The sequence below is a fragment of the Microtus ochrogaster genome, chromosome 22, assembly GCF_000317375.1.
Source record: "Microtus ochrogaster isolate Prairie Vole_2 chromosome 22, MicOch1.0, whole genome shotgun sequence".
Classification (NCBI taxonomy): domain Eukaryota; kingdom Metazoa; phylum Chordata; class Mammalia; order Rodentia; family Cricetidae; genus Microtus; species Microtus ochrogaster.
In genome coordinates, this window is record NC_022023.1 from 9,203,325 (window position 1) to 9,220,283 (window position 16,959).

Consider the following 16,959-nt stretch of genomic DNA (forward strand, 5'->3'; position numbering starts at 1 on the left):
TAAGACATTTTAGTAGTTCTGGAATAGATTACATATGGAATACCTTTTATAAAAGTTTATGTAAAGCCAACAAGGAAAAGGAAATAATTGCTTCCCTTTACCCCATTTCATCCACTGACTTGGTCTTTTTTCCATCTCCTTGTTTTGATCCAATTTAACATAGTGGGCTGTTGAAGTATCAAACCAATTTAGATACCCACCCTCCTGGCTGCATCAGCCTTAACCGGGCCCAGTCTCAGGCTGCTTCCACCCCAGACTATATCGCGGAACATTTTCATGGATCTTTGCCTGAAGGATTTTCAAAACTAGAAGATCGTAACCAGAAAACACTTGTGAAGATTTGCCTGGAAGAACCCAAGTTCCAAGCTCATTTCCCACAGGTTAGATAAATTCTTTTGTTAAGTACTGCCAAGTCTGTGGTTTCACATGACTGAAATTACATTTAAGCAAGTCTCCGAACCTGTGTTTTCAGACACCATGAGATTTTTGAGGACTTTGAGAAAGCAAATTGGTATTTTTTTTGTAATGTATCTAATACTTCGAGGCAAAAGGCATACATTTAGAATATAGAAAAATGTCTAATTATAGAGTTTTACTGAAGTATGCTTTCAAAGTCTACATATTTATTCTAAAGCTACTAAGATACGCAGATTGAATAGGAAAAAGTGTAATACAAAACAAAAACAGCTACCAATTATAATAGTTTTTCATAATAATACTAAAGATTATAAATAGTGAAGTTAATTTCTTGAAAGCTTGCTGTGATATTGGCGCTGCGCTGAGTTGCTCTGTATGCACGACTTCCTTCAGTATCACAGTTTAAAATTGAAAGCAATTACCCAACTATCAGCTGAAGACGTTGAGCTTAAACATGTTTCCCGACTAAAGCCTATAACAAGTGGTGGAGGAGTAGTGTGTAGGTGCAGGTCTTTAACTCAAATGCTGTTCTTGAAAAGCTCCCCCAAGGAATCCACAAATACTTCAGTAATTTCTACTCCCCTCTTCCCCTGACACACACACACGCACACACGCACGCACGCACACACACACACACACCCTGATGTCTGCCCTTGTGACTGAAGGAACTGTCAACGTCTAAGTGAGACCTCTGTTCTGAATATGAAATGGAGGACTGGATAGACTTAGGAAATTCTGCTTTCAAGAGAAAAGATAGAGAAGTAACAAAGCTAGCATGAAGTTTTAGATGACTTTGGAGTCAGCTGGCCAGTTTTCTGAGTGTCATGTAATAATGAATATCATATGAGGTAAACGCGGCAAGTTCCATTTTACTGACATGGGCCTTAATCGTCAACGAGTGATTGGCTCAAAACTGCAAGACCACTGTGCCGCAGGACTTATTCTGCACTGCTTACTCTTCAGAGTGCCGTGTTCATTGTCATAGTTTGCAGAGCAGAAGCTAGCTGTCTTCACTGAAGGAGCAATGTCTGGAACAACTGTGTAAATAAGGTTTTTATGAAGAGTCGTTAAAATAAGACTGAAGGTAAAATGGAATAAAAAGCCTGTAAACCTGTAATCAAGAGACAGAGGCAATAGGATAGCATGTCCAAAAGCGTGTTGTACTAACACAATGAAGCTCGTCTCAGATAAACAAATAAAATAAATGTCTCTATAAATAAAATACAATTTGGTCGGAAGCTTTAAAGAGATGTGGAGGTGATAGTGTGCCCTTGTAGGGGAAAAAAAATTGTTCTCATAGGCATCTGACTTTCCCCATTTTTATATAAATGTAATTTTGACCATACTGTGTAAAAGTTATAATAAAACATGTTTAGTGCACCCTAATTTCAAAACTAGGAATGTACTTACATTTAACATGGTTTATGTAAATCATATTTGCATCTACATACCTATGTTATGTTAATTAAATATCTAGGGCAATATTTTATTTTACTAAATACTGAACTGGTTTTATTTTTCTAAATAATACTCAGATAAATATGAAGCTTTAGCTTGACCTTTGTTTGAATGAATTGCTGTGAGCATCAGCCGTTTTATTCATTCTTACCAATATCTCAATGTTTTAAACATAAGTTGAAATATTATTTCTCAATTGTTTATACAGTCATCTGTTCTTGAAGCATATTTATACGAATTTCTCTTAGACCTGGATTTGGATTTGTGGACCTTTGTGCCTGTACTGTGCTGAGAGACTTTACCGATGCATCAGGAGCAACAAACCTGTCACCATCATCTCAGTAATCCATCATCCCTCAGATGTCATGGAACTCCGCATGGTCAAAGAAAACTTTAAAGCAAGACCTGGCCAGGTGAGCCAGTGGTTAGTGGCTATGCCGATATCCTTTATCATTAGGTAGCTTTTGAATATTAGTAGACAGATGTTTTGCCATAGTTTCATTTCTCTTTTGATCATTTAAAACATTATCTGTTTGTTGCTTTTTTAGTATATTATTCTACATTGTCCCAGTGTATCAGCATTAGAAAACCACCCATTTACTCTCACGATGGTAAGACATACATTTCTTGAATTTTAAAAATTTTAGAATGCAGAGCAGTTTTGTGTGTGTGTGCATGTACACATATGGGCATATGTATTTGTGTATCTGTGTGTGCATACATGTCTGCGGACACATGTGTGTGTGTCTATACATGTGCACATGTCTGAGTATATGTATGTATTTATAGGTGTGAGTACATACGTGCAACACACGTGTGTATTTGTGTGTGTATGGGTTTGACTTCACTCTAAAAATTATTGGAGTAGGGTCATGGTTCCCTTCATGTCTTAGTAAGCTGTCTTTATTGTATTTATTTGTTTTTTTTTTTTGCAAAGAACTGTAATTTTCTGTTCAGAAACTTTGTCACTCTTAGTTTTCCCTTATTTTCTCATTCTTTACTATTTAAATAAGCATATTTATACTTATTTTAAACTTTATAAAACTTACTAATTTAATGTGCAGACAATTAATAGTTTCATTTTTCCATGTGTGCATTATGGACAGGGGGATGTTGACAGTTGTTAAAGTGCCTTTTTTTGTATGCATGAAACGCTGGTGGGTTCTCTCCCCAGAACCTTGTGCCCTGCACATGCTGGTACATGCCTGCTGTCTCACTGCTCCAGATACAGAGGCAGGAGAATCCTAAATTCAAGGTCATTCATGGCAAAAATAGTGAGTTTAAGGACAATGAAAATGGCATGAGTTTCTGTCTCCAAAAATATTTTGTGGTGTTCCATGTATGAATGATGCTTAGAAATCAGGTATGTACAGAAGGAAATGTAAGAGAAACAGGATTAAATAAAATAAAGGAAACAGCAGATGATTGATAAGAATATTAAGGAGAGTGGAAAGAAGAAAAAATAAAATAGCACAATAATAAAAGCAATTATAATGACAATTTGATAAATGCAAAGGAACAAAAGGTAAAGCTTCTAAAATGAAGACCACGAGAGATATTGCATGAGGTTAGTTTGTTGGGAACTATGCTCAGGACAGCATCCAGGAAGGCTAGATGGACAGGAAGGCGGCCAGAACTTGAACAGTATGGTAGAGTAACAGAAGAGATCTCAAAGTGGCTAGCTAAGAGTTCTCCAGATGACTTTTTATTCCACAGTTGTCTGACATGAAGTCAGGGGCCCAAAACTTTCTATCTCCGAGTTGGCCTGTTTCTGAATTTGAGGTGCCTCCAGGACAAGGAAATTAGTCACGGATGAGGGATGAACTTTGGGAATGACTGTAAGTTTCTGGGGAAAGTCCCAATAGAAAGCCATCCCCACAGCCGGGAGAGTTACTGAATGCTTGGATTGTGAAAGTTGAGAAAGATTGAAAGAAAGTGACAAACCTGGGCAGCATAACATGTCAATCACAAGTTTCATCTCAAGACAATATTTTTCGCAAAGTAATTCCTTCTTTAGAATCTGAAATTAATCATATAGATCCCCTTTATTAATATATTTAAGCTTCAACATCCATCTCCTGTACAAGTTACATCTGGAGGATCAAAAATAAAAATTGTTGAAGGGAACAAAATCATTGTAGAATATAATTGATAAGAAAAACTTATCAGAGCTCGAGTTTTATGATTTTTTTTCCCTCATCAGACCTTTGTTGACTTAACACCTATATAAGATTTTACACTTGGTTCCTAAGCTACTCAGTGAGTCTTGGCAAGTGTTTCCCAGCTGTGTTCTGTAATGATAAAATGTTTGTATTTTTCTTTTGCCAAAACTCTATTATGTTTTTTTTTCTAATTTACAAAATTAAATCCAAAATGAGTTTTCAAAAGCCAAGACTTAAGAAAGCATAAGATGTTCCACTTGCTACAAAATATAGCATCTCTTCATTTTTAGCTGAGGTAGATGTTATGTCCCTTGGTACCTTTAATCAGTTCTCATTTATGGAAATAATTTACAATCTTCCTTTTCATTGTTAACTCATTGAAGCATATGTGAATACATCCATTTCCTTTCAGTATTATTTTTATTCAGTAATAAACATGATTTTCTGACATCTGTAATTTAGGTTATATTATTCATTATTTTTTAAGCTTGAATAACCTGATTTCACGTAAGTTTTGAGTCAGACTCCAGTGGCGGTCCTGTTTTTGTCTACACTTTACATAGCATGCCTGCTCTTTCATCATTTCTATGTGGCATGTTTTTTTTCTCTCTCCTAAACAGTTACTTTTGGGAGTATTCTTTTATTTAAAGAAAATAAGACAAAAATTTATGGTTGTTAATTATTAAATTTTATGACATTATATATAATTAGAAAGTCTGTGTCAATTACTATGATTGTTTGTCTTAATCTCATCTACTTAATTCTTAAACCTTGTTTTACTTTTATATTCCCAAGTCTTTTTTGCTCTAGAAACTAAGATGGATGAGGAGAAGGGAGACTGCCAGGAGCAATGTGTCATTATGTATTCTAGGCACAGCGATGAAAACCACAGACAGTGATTAGTATCCAAGGAACCCAACAGAATGTTTGAGTTTTTTGAGAATTAAACATCAGCTAACTCCTGTTCTTTGGCTGTATTCCAGGAGAAAAGAAATGTCTCTTCAGAGGCTAATGCTGGCCCCTGTGATAAATGTGATTTAAATAATGTACCATGTTTGGAACAAATGGATTGGTTAATATTAATTTGATTAATTCAGTAAATAGGGTTTTTTGGTTTTTATTGTTTGTTTGCTTATAGTTTTTTATTTTTTGTTTGTAGTTTTTGTTTGTTTTCTTGACAGGGTTTCACTGTGTAGTCTTGGCTCTTCTAGAACTCTCTCTGTAGACCAGACTGGCCTCAAACTCATAGAGATTCTCCTGGTTCTGCCTCCCCAGTTCTGGGATTAAAAGTCTGTGCCACTACCCTTGGCTCAGTCTATAGTTTCTGATACTTCTTTCACCTCCAGGTATCAAGAAAAAATTCTGAAGATACTTCCTTCTTGACTCTGCCCTCTGGCTACTGTCTAGCTCGTCAATTTTGATTTTCCTCTCTTAGTCTTTTACTTACCCCTCAGATTTGTCCACAGCCCTATTCCCTGGAGATGATTCACGATGCACACTGCCCTCTTACTGTTAAATACAGTAACCGTCTTCCAGAACTTAATGGTCTTCAGAGCTCAGCACCTTTTTATGCAGCTGACCATTTTATTGAAACACTTACAATTTTCATTTTGTTTCCAGGACATCGATTTATCTGGCCTTCTTTCTCATTCTCTGACATTGATTCCATATTATTTCTTTTATTCTCCTTGTCATCCTCGTGAGCTCTAAAGATCACGGTGCACTATGCTCCATTCCCAGAACCCCTATTACTTTACAGTTGTGCATATTTCTCTGGCGACCCATCTGTGTTTCCAGTTCTGAAATTCCGGTTCCCATCACTAAGTGTTTCCCAGATATTTCAGGCCCTTCCCTTTGATTGACAAAGCATCCACCAGAGAGTCAGAATAGATAAATGATGTGCGATGACTTACTTTTTATTATTAATTAAATTTATTCATTTATTTTATACCCGACTGCTCTTCCCCCTTCCTCCTCTCCTTTCTCCTTTGCCCCCGTTCCTGCCCCCCACAATCCACTCCTGTTTCTGATTAGAAAGGGACAGGCCTCCTGTGGGTATAACTTTGGAACAGACTCTGTTTGCTACATTAAGAGTAGGCAAGGAAGCCGGATGGTGGTAGTGCACACCTTTAATCCCAGTACTCGGGAGGCAGAGGCAGGTGGATCTCTGTGAGTTCGAGACCAGCCTGGTCTACAAGAGCTAGTACAAGGACAGGCTCCAAAGCCACAGAGAAACCCTGTCTCGAAAAAAACACAAAAGAAAAAAAAAAGAGTAGGCAAAGGAGCAAGTACATACATAGGAAGGTCATCTAGTAGAGGTGTGATGATTGCTTTGACCTTGGTGTTGACATTGGAGATGGTGAGAGGGGCCAGCTTCTGAATCAATTTTCATTTTGAAGTGTAAATGGTCAGGACTTGCTTTTTTTCCCCCCAGAAACTGGATTTTAATTCAAACTTTGTATCTCAGTTTCTGCCTAAACAGTTAGAGGTCTCTTGACTAAAACAGACAATCTTGGACTGGGTTCCAGGTTGTGATGGGAATTTTAGGAACACAGTTTCAATTATAATATTTGGAAATTACATGCAGTATCTTGCGTTACTTATTCAATAAATGAATGGCAGCTCATTCTTTGTTTTCAATGGACCATTGGTACCCAACCCAGTCCCCTGTGTGTTTTGCCTCTGCTTGTCTTAGAGTTTGTGGAATGGTACTTTCCCTATTTTTTTTCCCTCTTGGAGAGATGAGGTAACAAAGTAATATAGACAGAAACTTTTAACTATCTTTGAATCTGAGCTCTTGCTTCCTGTCTCAGAGAGCTAAGATTCTCCAGTATATTTTTATTAATTTTTTGTTAATTAATTTTTTCCAGCCCAATCATATTTTTCCCTCCCTCCCTTCTCTCCCCACAACCTTTGCTCTCCCTTGCCCATCTATTCCACTTTTTTCTCTTTCTCTTTCTTTTTTTTTTTTTCCTAGAAAAGGGCAGGCCTCGCGCGTATCTGCCAGCCATGGCATACGAAATTTCAGTAAGACTAGACATCTCCTCTCCTACTAAGGCTGGATGAGGCAACACAGTAGAATGAAAGAGTCCCCAAAAAGCAGGTAGCACATCAGAGACAGTTCCCGCTCCCACGGTTAGGAGACCCACAAGAAGATCAAGTATAGCTCTAACATATGTTCAGAGGGCCTAGGTCATTCCCACGCAAACTCTTGTGCTTGGATCTTCTGACTTCTCATGGTATGGGGCTCAAACTGGATTACCAGACATTGTTTGGCCACTCCCATAATTTCTTGTCATCTTTACCCTGGCATATCTTGTAATCAGGGCAAATTGTTAATCAAAGGTTATATGGCTAGGTTGGTAGCACAGTCCTGCACAGTACTTGAATCAATCTGAGAGGTCACTATCAGATAATCTTCATCCATAACCATTAGGTTATATTTAAGTTTCCTGTGATGTAGCAGGTATATGGCCTTCCTATGTGAGTCCCTACCACGGAACATTAGCCAACACTCCTAAATCAATTGGAGAGTCATTAGGATAATACTTCTTTTTTACTGTCATGGCAAAAAGTTTACAGTTTACATCCTGTCATAACTTCAGGCTGCGTAACACTACCAAATGGATTGGGGAAAAAATATCCAGTATCGAAAAACGTTAAATTTGGTGATTGTAAATGAGCAATTAGCAGTCTGGAAAATGAGGGAAATATTTTCTCATCACTGGCTGAAATGTATTCTGGAACCATAGAATAATCCTTTATTTTACCTGCATTTTGAAACTCATTTGTCTCTACAGGTGTCAAGCAGATTTTTTTTTCCCTGAAAATTGAAGACAAAATATATTAAATGTATTTTGACCAGTGCCACAGTGGACATGGAAATTCATATCATATTTAGAATTTTTTTGCTCATTGATTTCTCACGATGCAAAATATCTGATGCCTTTGAATATGACACACAAATATCATTATTCTTCAGTGCTTAGTTCTTCCTTATGGCTCCTATATTTTGCCTCAAAAGATATTTTAACAGGATTTATAGTTAAATACAATATGCTATTAAATTTTGTCTATTTTTGTTTTATATGTTATTTATGGATCTTTAGAGCAATTCAGATGTCCAAATGATCAGATAGCATTGCTTTTTTTATCATATAAATTTTATCCTGTTTTTTCTATTAGCCGTTGATCGGGGGACTTATTATCAGAATAAAAGTTTTGATCAGATCATATACTTCTAGTATATAACAATTAATCCAATTTTTTTTTCAGTGTCCTACTGAAACCAAGGCAACATTTGGTGTCCACTTTAAAGTAGTAGGAGACTGGACAGGTATGTACCATTTAGGAGTTTAAATGCCTTGAAAAGAATGGAGCATAACGAAATATATCAACAAAATAAGTACTCCAATATATGGAAAATTACAGAGATATTGAGCAGTTTAATTATTTCTTTGCTTACTAGCTATTATGTTTGAGTTTTTCTCAGTTATTTTTTAACATAACTGAGAATAAATAATTACTTTAATATTTATTTTAATTATCTCCATCGGGAGCATTTAATAGTCAATTTTGCCCTCAGTGTGCTGTAATATTGAGAGAAATACAAGATCATTCTATTCAATGAGTTCCATTCTGCCTACAGTAAGACATTTCTCACGTAATGGAGCCAAGCTTGCATGTCGAGAAGCTCTAAATAATTCTGTCACTCATTGAAACAATATTTCAAAAGGAGATTTAACTGCCAGGAAACAACAAAGTTACAATTATTGGAGGAAAAATGAGAACATTTTCCCTAGAGATCTGAAATTACTGAATTTTCCTTCAAAATTAAAATTATGAACAGCGCACTATGTATAGAAGTGACAAAGAATATAAGATAAGAATTTGAACATCACAAGTTTGTTTTTCTTAAGTGATATGACTTATTATTATTGTGTATGTGTATTATGGTGTGTGTGTGCTCACATACATGAAGCTGCATATAAGCCCTAGTGTGCATTTGGAGTCATAGTGTGCTAGTGGAGGAATGTTCTTACCTTCCAAAATAGGTTTCGATTGGATCACTAGGTTTGAGTGCAGTCACTTTTACCTACGGCCATCGCTTCAGATCCTTGTTGTGGATTTTAGCATTGACTTTGCTATGATAAAATGTGCTCTACCATGGGCAGCAAACAGGAACTAAAGAAAAGATTAGGTCTGTTCCATACGGATCTTTCTGAGAGAAGCCTACTATACGCAATGTACATGATGTAACTGAAACGGCTTCATAGCAGGAGAGGAGAAGTCACCAAGTTTCACACTTGTCTGCATTTTCGTTAGGAATTGCATCTTCTGATTGCATGAGTCACCCATTAAATTTAGAGAAGTCATGAAACCTCAAGTGTGCAAGGTAGTTTTTCTCCTTCTGCAATGATAACGTTAGTCAAAAGAATTGAATTAGTATTTTGTTTCTCTTCCAAAATTTATCATATTTCTGTTTCAAACATATGAGCCCAGACTGCTATCTTGATTACAATTCTGTCTAAAAATATCTGTGCTAGATATGATTATTTTGGAATAATTTCAGCATCAGCATTTTACTGTTATTTTAATGGTTTAAATAGTAGATTTTTAAAGGTTTTGAATTTTTATAACTAAAGTGTTATGTACACAGTGTCCACACATAATTGGTCTCAATTTTTGCTATGAACAAATTCAATTACCAGTTGGTAGGTAATTATAGGTAGACATTAAATAGCGTGCCTGTTATATGTGTCACATAATGACTTTTTATTAATTCATGATTATAAAATTTTCATATTGTCTATTATCGTTTGCAATAATCATTAGATATGGTTAACTTATAGAATCTAAAGGGATAATTAAGGACAATATATCACTGTGGATTTGCTTTGATAACATGAAACCAATCAACCACAGTATAAGAAATGTTACAAACATCCACAAAATATTAGCTATTGCGTCTGTCTGTGTCTATTTCACTATAAAGCATGCTTCATGTTCCATCCTGCTGATTTTTCATGAAAAGACTGAGGAAGGGCATGTGCTCTGTATGTTAAGTACTTTCTTAAATTTGTAATTCTCCTTATAAGTTAGATATGACCACACTAAATTACATTAATTTATGGTGACAGCATATTCAGGAAAATATATATAATTCGCCCTATAGTAGAAATGACTTTGAATGCTCAGTTTGCTTTTGATTCAAGTAGCTTTAATAAATTCACAGAATCGTGGTATTATGGACAGGTTTTCAATTTATTTATATATTTTTTTAAGTTTCATTAATTGTATACAGTGAAGTGTATTTCTTTTCTTCCTTATTGCCCTCGTCCATCTCCATCAGCCCCACCACCAGCCATCTTCCTACATTCCAATCTTCTTTTCGTGCGTGACACAATGAACCTAATTCCAGTTGTATGAGCATGATGGGGACTTATTAAAGCATGAGCAAGGCATCAGTAGGCTGAGCACTGAAGAAAATGGTATTGCCTCCCCTAGCAGTCATTGGCTACTAATAGATCCCCAGGGAAGACTGGGGCCTTTTAGTTACTGCAAAATTATAAATAATCCTGAATACTACCACTAAATCCAAATGTAAAGTCCATGCAAAGGAGAGAGCTAAAATAAATTGCAGAGACTAATAATCAATCATGTATTAAACATTTGCTCTAGGCTGTAGGAGGATAAGCCAGGTCAAAGGCACAGTTTTCAAATCTGTCTCAAGGATTATTCATTTGGTCCTAATTGGTTCTACCTAGTGGTATCAGGAGGTACTTATTTAAATGGAGTGCATTTAGGAGGAAGGGAAAATGGTTGAGAATCCTGAGCTTGAAAGAAAAATGATGTTACATTCCACAGTAGGGAGCAGGGCCAGGCTCCAAGGACCTCGCGGACAAAAAGGTGGGCTCTACTCATTTTCTTATAATGAAAGCATAATAAGAGAACTCTTGTTCTCTAAAGAAATTAAAACTTTTAAAACAAAGTTATTTACTTATTAATATATTTATATGTAATATATATATATATATATATATATACATGCATATGGACCAACAATTAATGTTAAAAGAGGCTTTGAATTGAAAAAGAGCAAGGAGGGGTATTTGGTAAGCATCGGAAGGAGGAAAAGGGAGCAGAAAATTATGTGATTATAATCTCAAAAAATAACTTACAGAAATTTGAAATATTTAAAAACAACAAAATTAAAGCAAGATTGAATGTAGTAATGCAGGTAAGAGTCTTAAGGTTGCAAATATAAAACAATCGCGATATTCACTTCATTTAAACTAAAGGAGGGCTGGACATGGCTCAGTAGTTAAGAGCACTTGTGTTTTTCAGAGCATCTGGGTTTGAGTCCCAGCAACGACATGGGCAGCAGACAACTATCTGTAACTCCAGTTCTAATAGATCAAACACCCTCCCCAGACTTGCAGAGGCAACAGGCACTTAAGTACTGCACAAACATATATGCAAGTGAAACATACATACACTTAAAAATAATAATTTTCTTTAAAAGTTAAAGGAACAGAAAAATGTTTTGTGTAATTTAAACATAATAAAGTTTGGTGTTCATAGACCTTTGAATAGACATAGAAGCTGAAGTTACCTGGCACAATTGAGAAGGAAATAAGGAACAGCCAAGAAGCCCGCTTAAGAGTTTATTGGATGGGGGGAGGTGTACAGGCCTAGTGAAGGACAGTGTTCAGAGAGAGAGAGAGAGAGGGATGAAGATGGAGCCTCCAGCTTTTAAGGGCTGCCTGTGCATCTGCACAGGGGGATGGGGTGGTTACATCTTATGCAGATGACGGAGCTCACACATGTGCACAAGGGCTCATATAGCGGTGTCACACGTTGGTGCAACCATGCTGCACATGGGTCACACAGGTCCTTTAAGATTCCTGGGGCCAACAATGAGGACCCTAAGAGAGACATATGTAGATTTAATCTACATGGGATGTAGAAAAAGACAAGAACTCCTGAGTAAATTGGGAGCATGGCGACCTTGGGAGAGGGTTGAAGGGGAGGGAAGAGGAGGGGAGCAGAGAAAAATGTAGAGCTCAATAAAAATCAATAAAAATAATAAAATAAAGATTCCTGGCACCATTAGGCACTTCTGCCTGAGGGCTTGTCCGCACATGCTTAGCCCTGGAACCCGGAAGTGTCAGCCATGTTGTGGGACTGAATCATTACAGAAGCTGTATGCTGCCAGCATATAAAAGGCTGAACCATGTAAAAAAAGAATCAGCAATTTTTCTGGATTAGTGTCAGAGATATTATGTGCCAGGCTAGATCCCCTCTCTCATGTAATCTTGATAAGAGGATTCCAGGAGTTTTCCACACAGGGACTCATCAGCTGAACTCCATGGTCCCAGTGTCTGGGTAGAACAGCGCCATGAACAGCAAGAACCTCCTTGTGGACAAGGCTAAGCGATAACCAGTCTCCAATAGGTCTGTACTTTCATGAATTTATTGTCTCTGGGAATTATAAGGTCTTCATAACAAAATGTTAAGAGGAAAATCTTGGACTTTTGGCAAGGGCTAGGAAAAATGAGCTGCTTTAAAAAGTACCAAACATTCTTCTCCCTCTGCAGCCTGCCTTCAGGAGAAACTATTTTGCCAGTGATTAGCTATTAAGGGACTAGCCTTGACAAAAACACCTCTTGTGAAGGTAGGGGCATAGGGATTTATGAATATAAGTAAAGAATACAAAGATGCCTGAAAAATAGTAATACAGAAACCATAGAATAGTACCAGGAGGGCATTCCAGTGAATACTGAAATCATCCACATTACCACAATAGTACTGTGGTATAACAAAAAACTTGTTTAACATGATACAAAGGACAATTCAAACAGTTAATTGCTTTAACACTTTGAGGCATCAAGTCATTAGCATTCTGTTGTTTAGGCAGTGAAGCCAACTTTCGACCAAGTGTCCTGAAGACAACCATTCCCAGTTAACCTTATATAACAAAAAAAGGAGCAGAAATAAGTTTGCATATTCCAACCATTTGTCTAGATGGACATATTCTCACCATTTTGGGCCTCCAGTAGCCTGATGGGAACCTACTGCACATGTCTTCCTGGAGAAACAGGAATTCCATACTCCAGCATCTCCCAGCTGTCGATCCTTCTCAGGCTAAGAGAACAGAAAACAAACACCGCTTAACATCGCATTGTCCAGGAACAAGCTCACTGGAGCACCAAGACCAGGCACAAACTAGTCTTCCATTACCCCATTCTCACACCTGTCCTAATAAAAAGCTATGGTCTGCCACTGATTCTACCCAGTGCATAAAAGTCTTATTTTACACCGATTGGAGGATTTTTATAAAGCAAAAACCAGAGGATTATAAAATAGACAAAACTGGTATCCAAACTTTATTCAAACTGGCAGTTAATGTTTGAATTACTTGATTAGGAACTGCTAAAAACTGACTAATATGCTAAGATCTTTAAGAGAAAATGCAGACGCTTGCCAAAACATACAAGGAATTTGTATGGCCAAAAGTGGACCTTAAAAAACAAGCAAGGAGAAATAATAAATACATGCTCGTTAGACAGTGGTATTGTGTTCATGGGGCTGAGTAGTTGGTTTATATTCAGAGGTCTTGGGAGAAGGGGAGCTACACACACACACACACGAGATCTTTTGGCCTTTTTTTTTGCAAAAAAAAAAATTTAATGCTAAGCCAAAGGAACTGGACTTTAATTTCTGTCCTAGGGCCAATGAAGAATCTTTACCCCATGGGCTGCACTCATTGTATATAATTTCTCTCTTGTCATCGAACTGTGAGCTAAGGAAATTCTGTGAAAATATTTTTTCTATTCAGCATGATCAATCAAGACCTTTTCAAAGACTGAGCTTCTGAGTTGGCCCTTAAGTCCTGGGCAGAATTTGATTAAAGACCAGCATTAAAAGAAAAGAGGTCCTAGCAGTAGGAAAGCAGATGAAGAATTTGGGGGCTTACGGGAAACTGTCCAGTCCACTAGAACAGCACTATTTACTTGCTGCTCTCCCTGATGTGGATTTTCTTTAGGCCTTGTCTGTATCCAGTGTGTCCTATATTTAAGAACACAAAAGACACACTGCTGGGTTGGTTTTGATAGATTTCGAAAGACCATGTACTTCATGGTATTAATTTTCATAGCCCAGGTTTTAGGCAAGAACATTTTAAACACACACACACACACACACACACACACACACACACACACACACACAGCCTTTACACACACACAGCCTTGCATTTTCTTTGAGTCCTGAACAAAATTGCCTATTCCTTTTTGAATATGAGCGTAGGAAGTATTAGAGTTTGTGCTGAAAGCCAAAACTGAATTAGTATCAAGCTGAGCCTTGATCCTTTTGAGGTGTTACTTTTGTTCAGTGCCAACACTGTTTAACAATGTATTTGCTGTGACAATTGTTCAGTAGAGCATTTTCCTTAAAAGGTGGATTGTGTTGAAGGAAACTTAGTAGCAGTAATGTGTTTATCCAAGAGTGCCTCTGATAATTGCTTTCACTCTTCTTGAACCTGTGTTTTCTTTCTTGCCCTTGCCGGTGTTTTTCTTGTTACCGCATAGCCTCCACAGCAATAAAAGAGAATTTACATCTTAGGAGAAATCCATTTATAGACAGCGAATCATTGATGTGTTTCGAGGCAAAGAAGTTTGTTTGTAGTTTCCAAAAGCTCATTCCATGTCTTTAAATTGTACGCTTACCAAATAGGAAGCAGAATAATGGGTCCAACGGGGATAGAATTTTATCACTGCTTCCCTCAAAAGTGGACGGGCCCATTGAAAATAGTTTTCCTTCTTATAATACTGCATTGTCTCCCTTCAGACTTGTGCTGAAATGTTGCAGGTGTGGTGTCATGCAGATGTTAGGTGTGGTTTATTCTCACTATATAATCCTTAGGCTAGAAGGAAATGGATAAATACTGGTTCTAGTGCATGAACTGGCTCTTTGGAGCCCATTCCCTGTAGAAGGATGCTGTGGGATAATGCTCTTACACACTCTAAAGATTTATCACTCATATTATTTTAATAAAATGCTGATTTGCTGTTAGTCAGGCAGGAAGTATAGGCAGGATGACCAGCCTAAGAATTCTGGAAAGAAGAAGGGCAGAGAGTCAGCCACCAGCCCGATGCAGAGGAAGCAAGATGAGAATGCCTTACTGAGCAAAGGTACCAAGCCATGTGACTAAACATAGACAAGAATTATGGGTTAATTTAAGTTGTAAGAGCTAGTTAATAATAATAATAATAAACCTGAGCTAATAGGCCAAACGGTTTATGATTAATATAAGCCCCTGTGTGATTCTTTGGGACTGAATTGCTGTAAGACCAGGTGAGACAAAAACTTCCCTTTACAGAGGGATAACTTGCTCTGTCTAGATACACTGGGGAGGGCCTTGATCCTGCCTCAAGTGCTGTGACAGACGTTGTTAACTCCCCACGGAAGGCCTCATCCTCTCTGAGAAGTAGATTGGAAGTGGGTATGATGGGGGAGTTAAGTGGAGAAGGGGGATGGGAGGGAGAGGGAACTAGGATTGGTAAAATAAGATAGTTTTTAGAGGCCAGGCGGTGGTGGTGCACGCCTTTAGTCCCAGCACTCGGGAGGCAGAGGCAGGCGGATCTCTGTGAGTTCGAGACCAGCCTGGTCTACAAGAGCTAGTTCCAGGACAGGCTCCAAAAAGCCACAGAGTAACCCTGTCTCGAAAAAACCAAAAAAAAAAAGATTGTTTTTAGAAAGGAAAAAAAGAGGGAGAACAAATGAACAGAGTGCTCTGTCTGGAAAGAAAACTGTGCAAACCAAGAAAACAAAACAAAACAAAAATACTGGATGGCAATTTGATTCTGCAATGCTTCTGTTTGGTTTTGTCTCTACCTCCTGCTAGCCAGCAGACCTGTGGGTTATCAGGTCCTGCCTGATGTTCAGTTTCCTTATCTACAACACACAAATTCTTTCTAATCATTTCTCTGCTCATTATAGATGTCACATTATAAATCTTTTCAGGGAGGCAAAGGCTAGAATTGATATCTTAACTCTATCTGAAGTATTAGTGAAAGTAGATACCTTTTCATATAGTTGAGAGAATCTAAAAGGAATGTAGTTCAGGAGGTATGGCCAGAGCAGGGAGGGTGTAACGCCTCTTCTCGGGTTCAGCTGGTATAACTCAATTACTAGCTCTGGTTACACATGTTTTGCGTCTCTGTTGTCTTCTGAAAAGTATGTTTTGCGTTTGTTTTGCGTGCCTGTATATAAGACAGAAGAATAAGGTTTTGTTTTGTATTGTTTTCACAATGGCCTTGATATTTGTGGAAAGGACGTTTCATAAGAATCCAAACGGGCAGCTGACATTTTTATTCTAAAATTGTTGTCTATTTCCTTTTGAGTTCTGGTAAAGAAGGTTTGGCTATGGATGTAAAAAGAAAATCTTCTTTCTCTAGATCTAGATGTCTTGATCTATCCAAAATTGTCTGTTATGGATGCTTTTAATGTTGTTTTGAAAGCAATACTTTAAATAGAAACCATTGTTGTTCAGCAGTAGTTACCATGGTAATGAACAAAGTTATTTGATTTAAACAAATTCTCCAGAACAGCAAATTTATCCTTTATCTCTCTTCAGTTTATATGGCTGTCTCTAAGTCTGCCCCTTAATTTCCATTGTTAGAAGTAATTGGTTTTGCTAAGATTAATGTGCATATTTTTCCTAAGAAAATCAACATCAAAACTTGAAAACCATTAATTTTGAGTTACTGGAAGTAATGCTCCTCTTTCCCTCTTTAAGTAATTTAAGTAATTTTGTGAGTCCCTTTAAAACCCCATCAACACATGTCTATAACGACTGTGAAGTCTTTTTTGTTTTGAGCATTTGTTTCCGCAGTAAGCAGAGTTGCCTTGATGAGAA

At 37.3% G+C, this 16,959-nt stretch overlaps 1 protein-coding gene across 1 annotated transcript in view; it reads left to right on the forward strand.

The window, feature by feature from the left end:
* Positions 1–16,959, forward strand: part of Nox4 (NADPH oxidase 4) — a 90,822-nt gene that overhangs the window by 42,816 nt on the left and 31,047 nt on the right. Inside the window, exons 9-12 of the mRNA XM_005357613.3 lie at positions 164–380; positions 2,124–2,288; positions 2,424–2,486; positions 8,313–8,373. Of these exons, the coding sequence (XP_005357670.1) occupies positions 164–380; positions 2,124–2,288; positions 2,424–2,486; positions 8,313–8,373 (506 nt within the window). The remainder of the gene's footprint in view (positions 1–163; positions 381–2,123; positions 2,289–2,423; positions 2,487–8,312; positions 8,374–16,959) is intronic.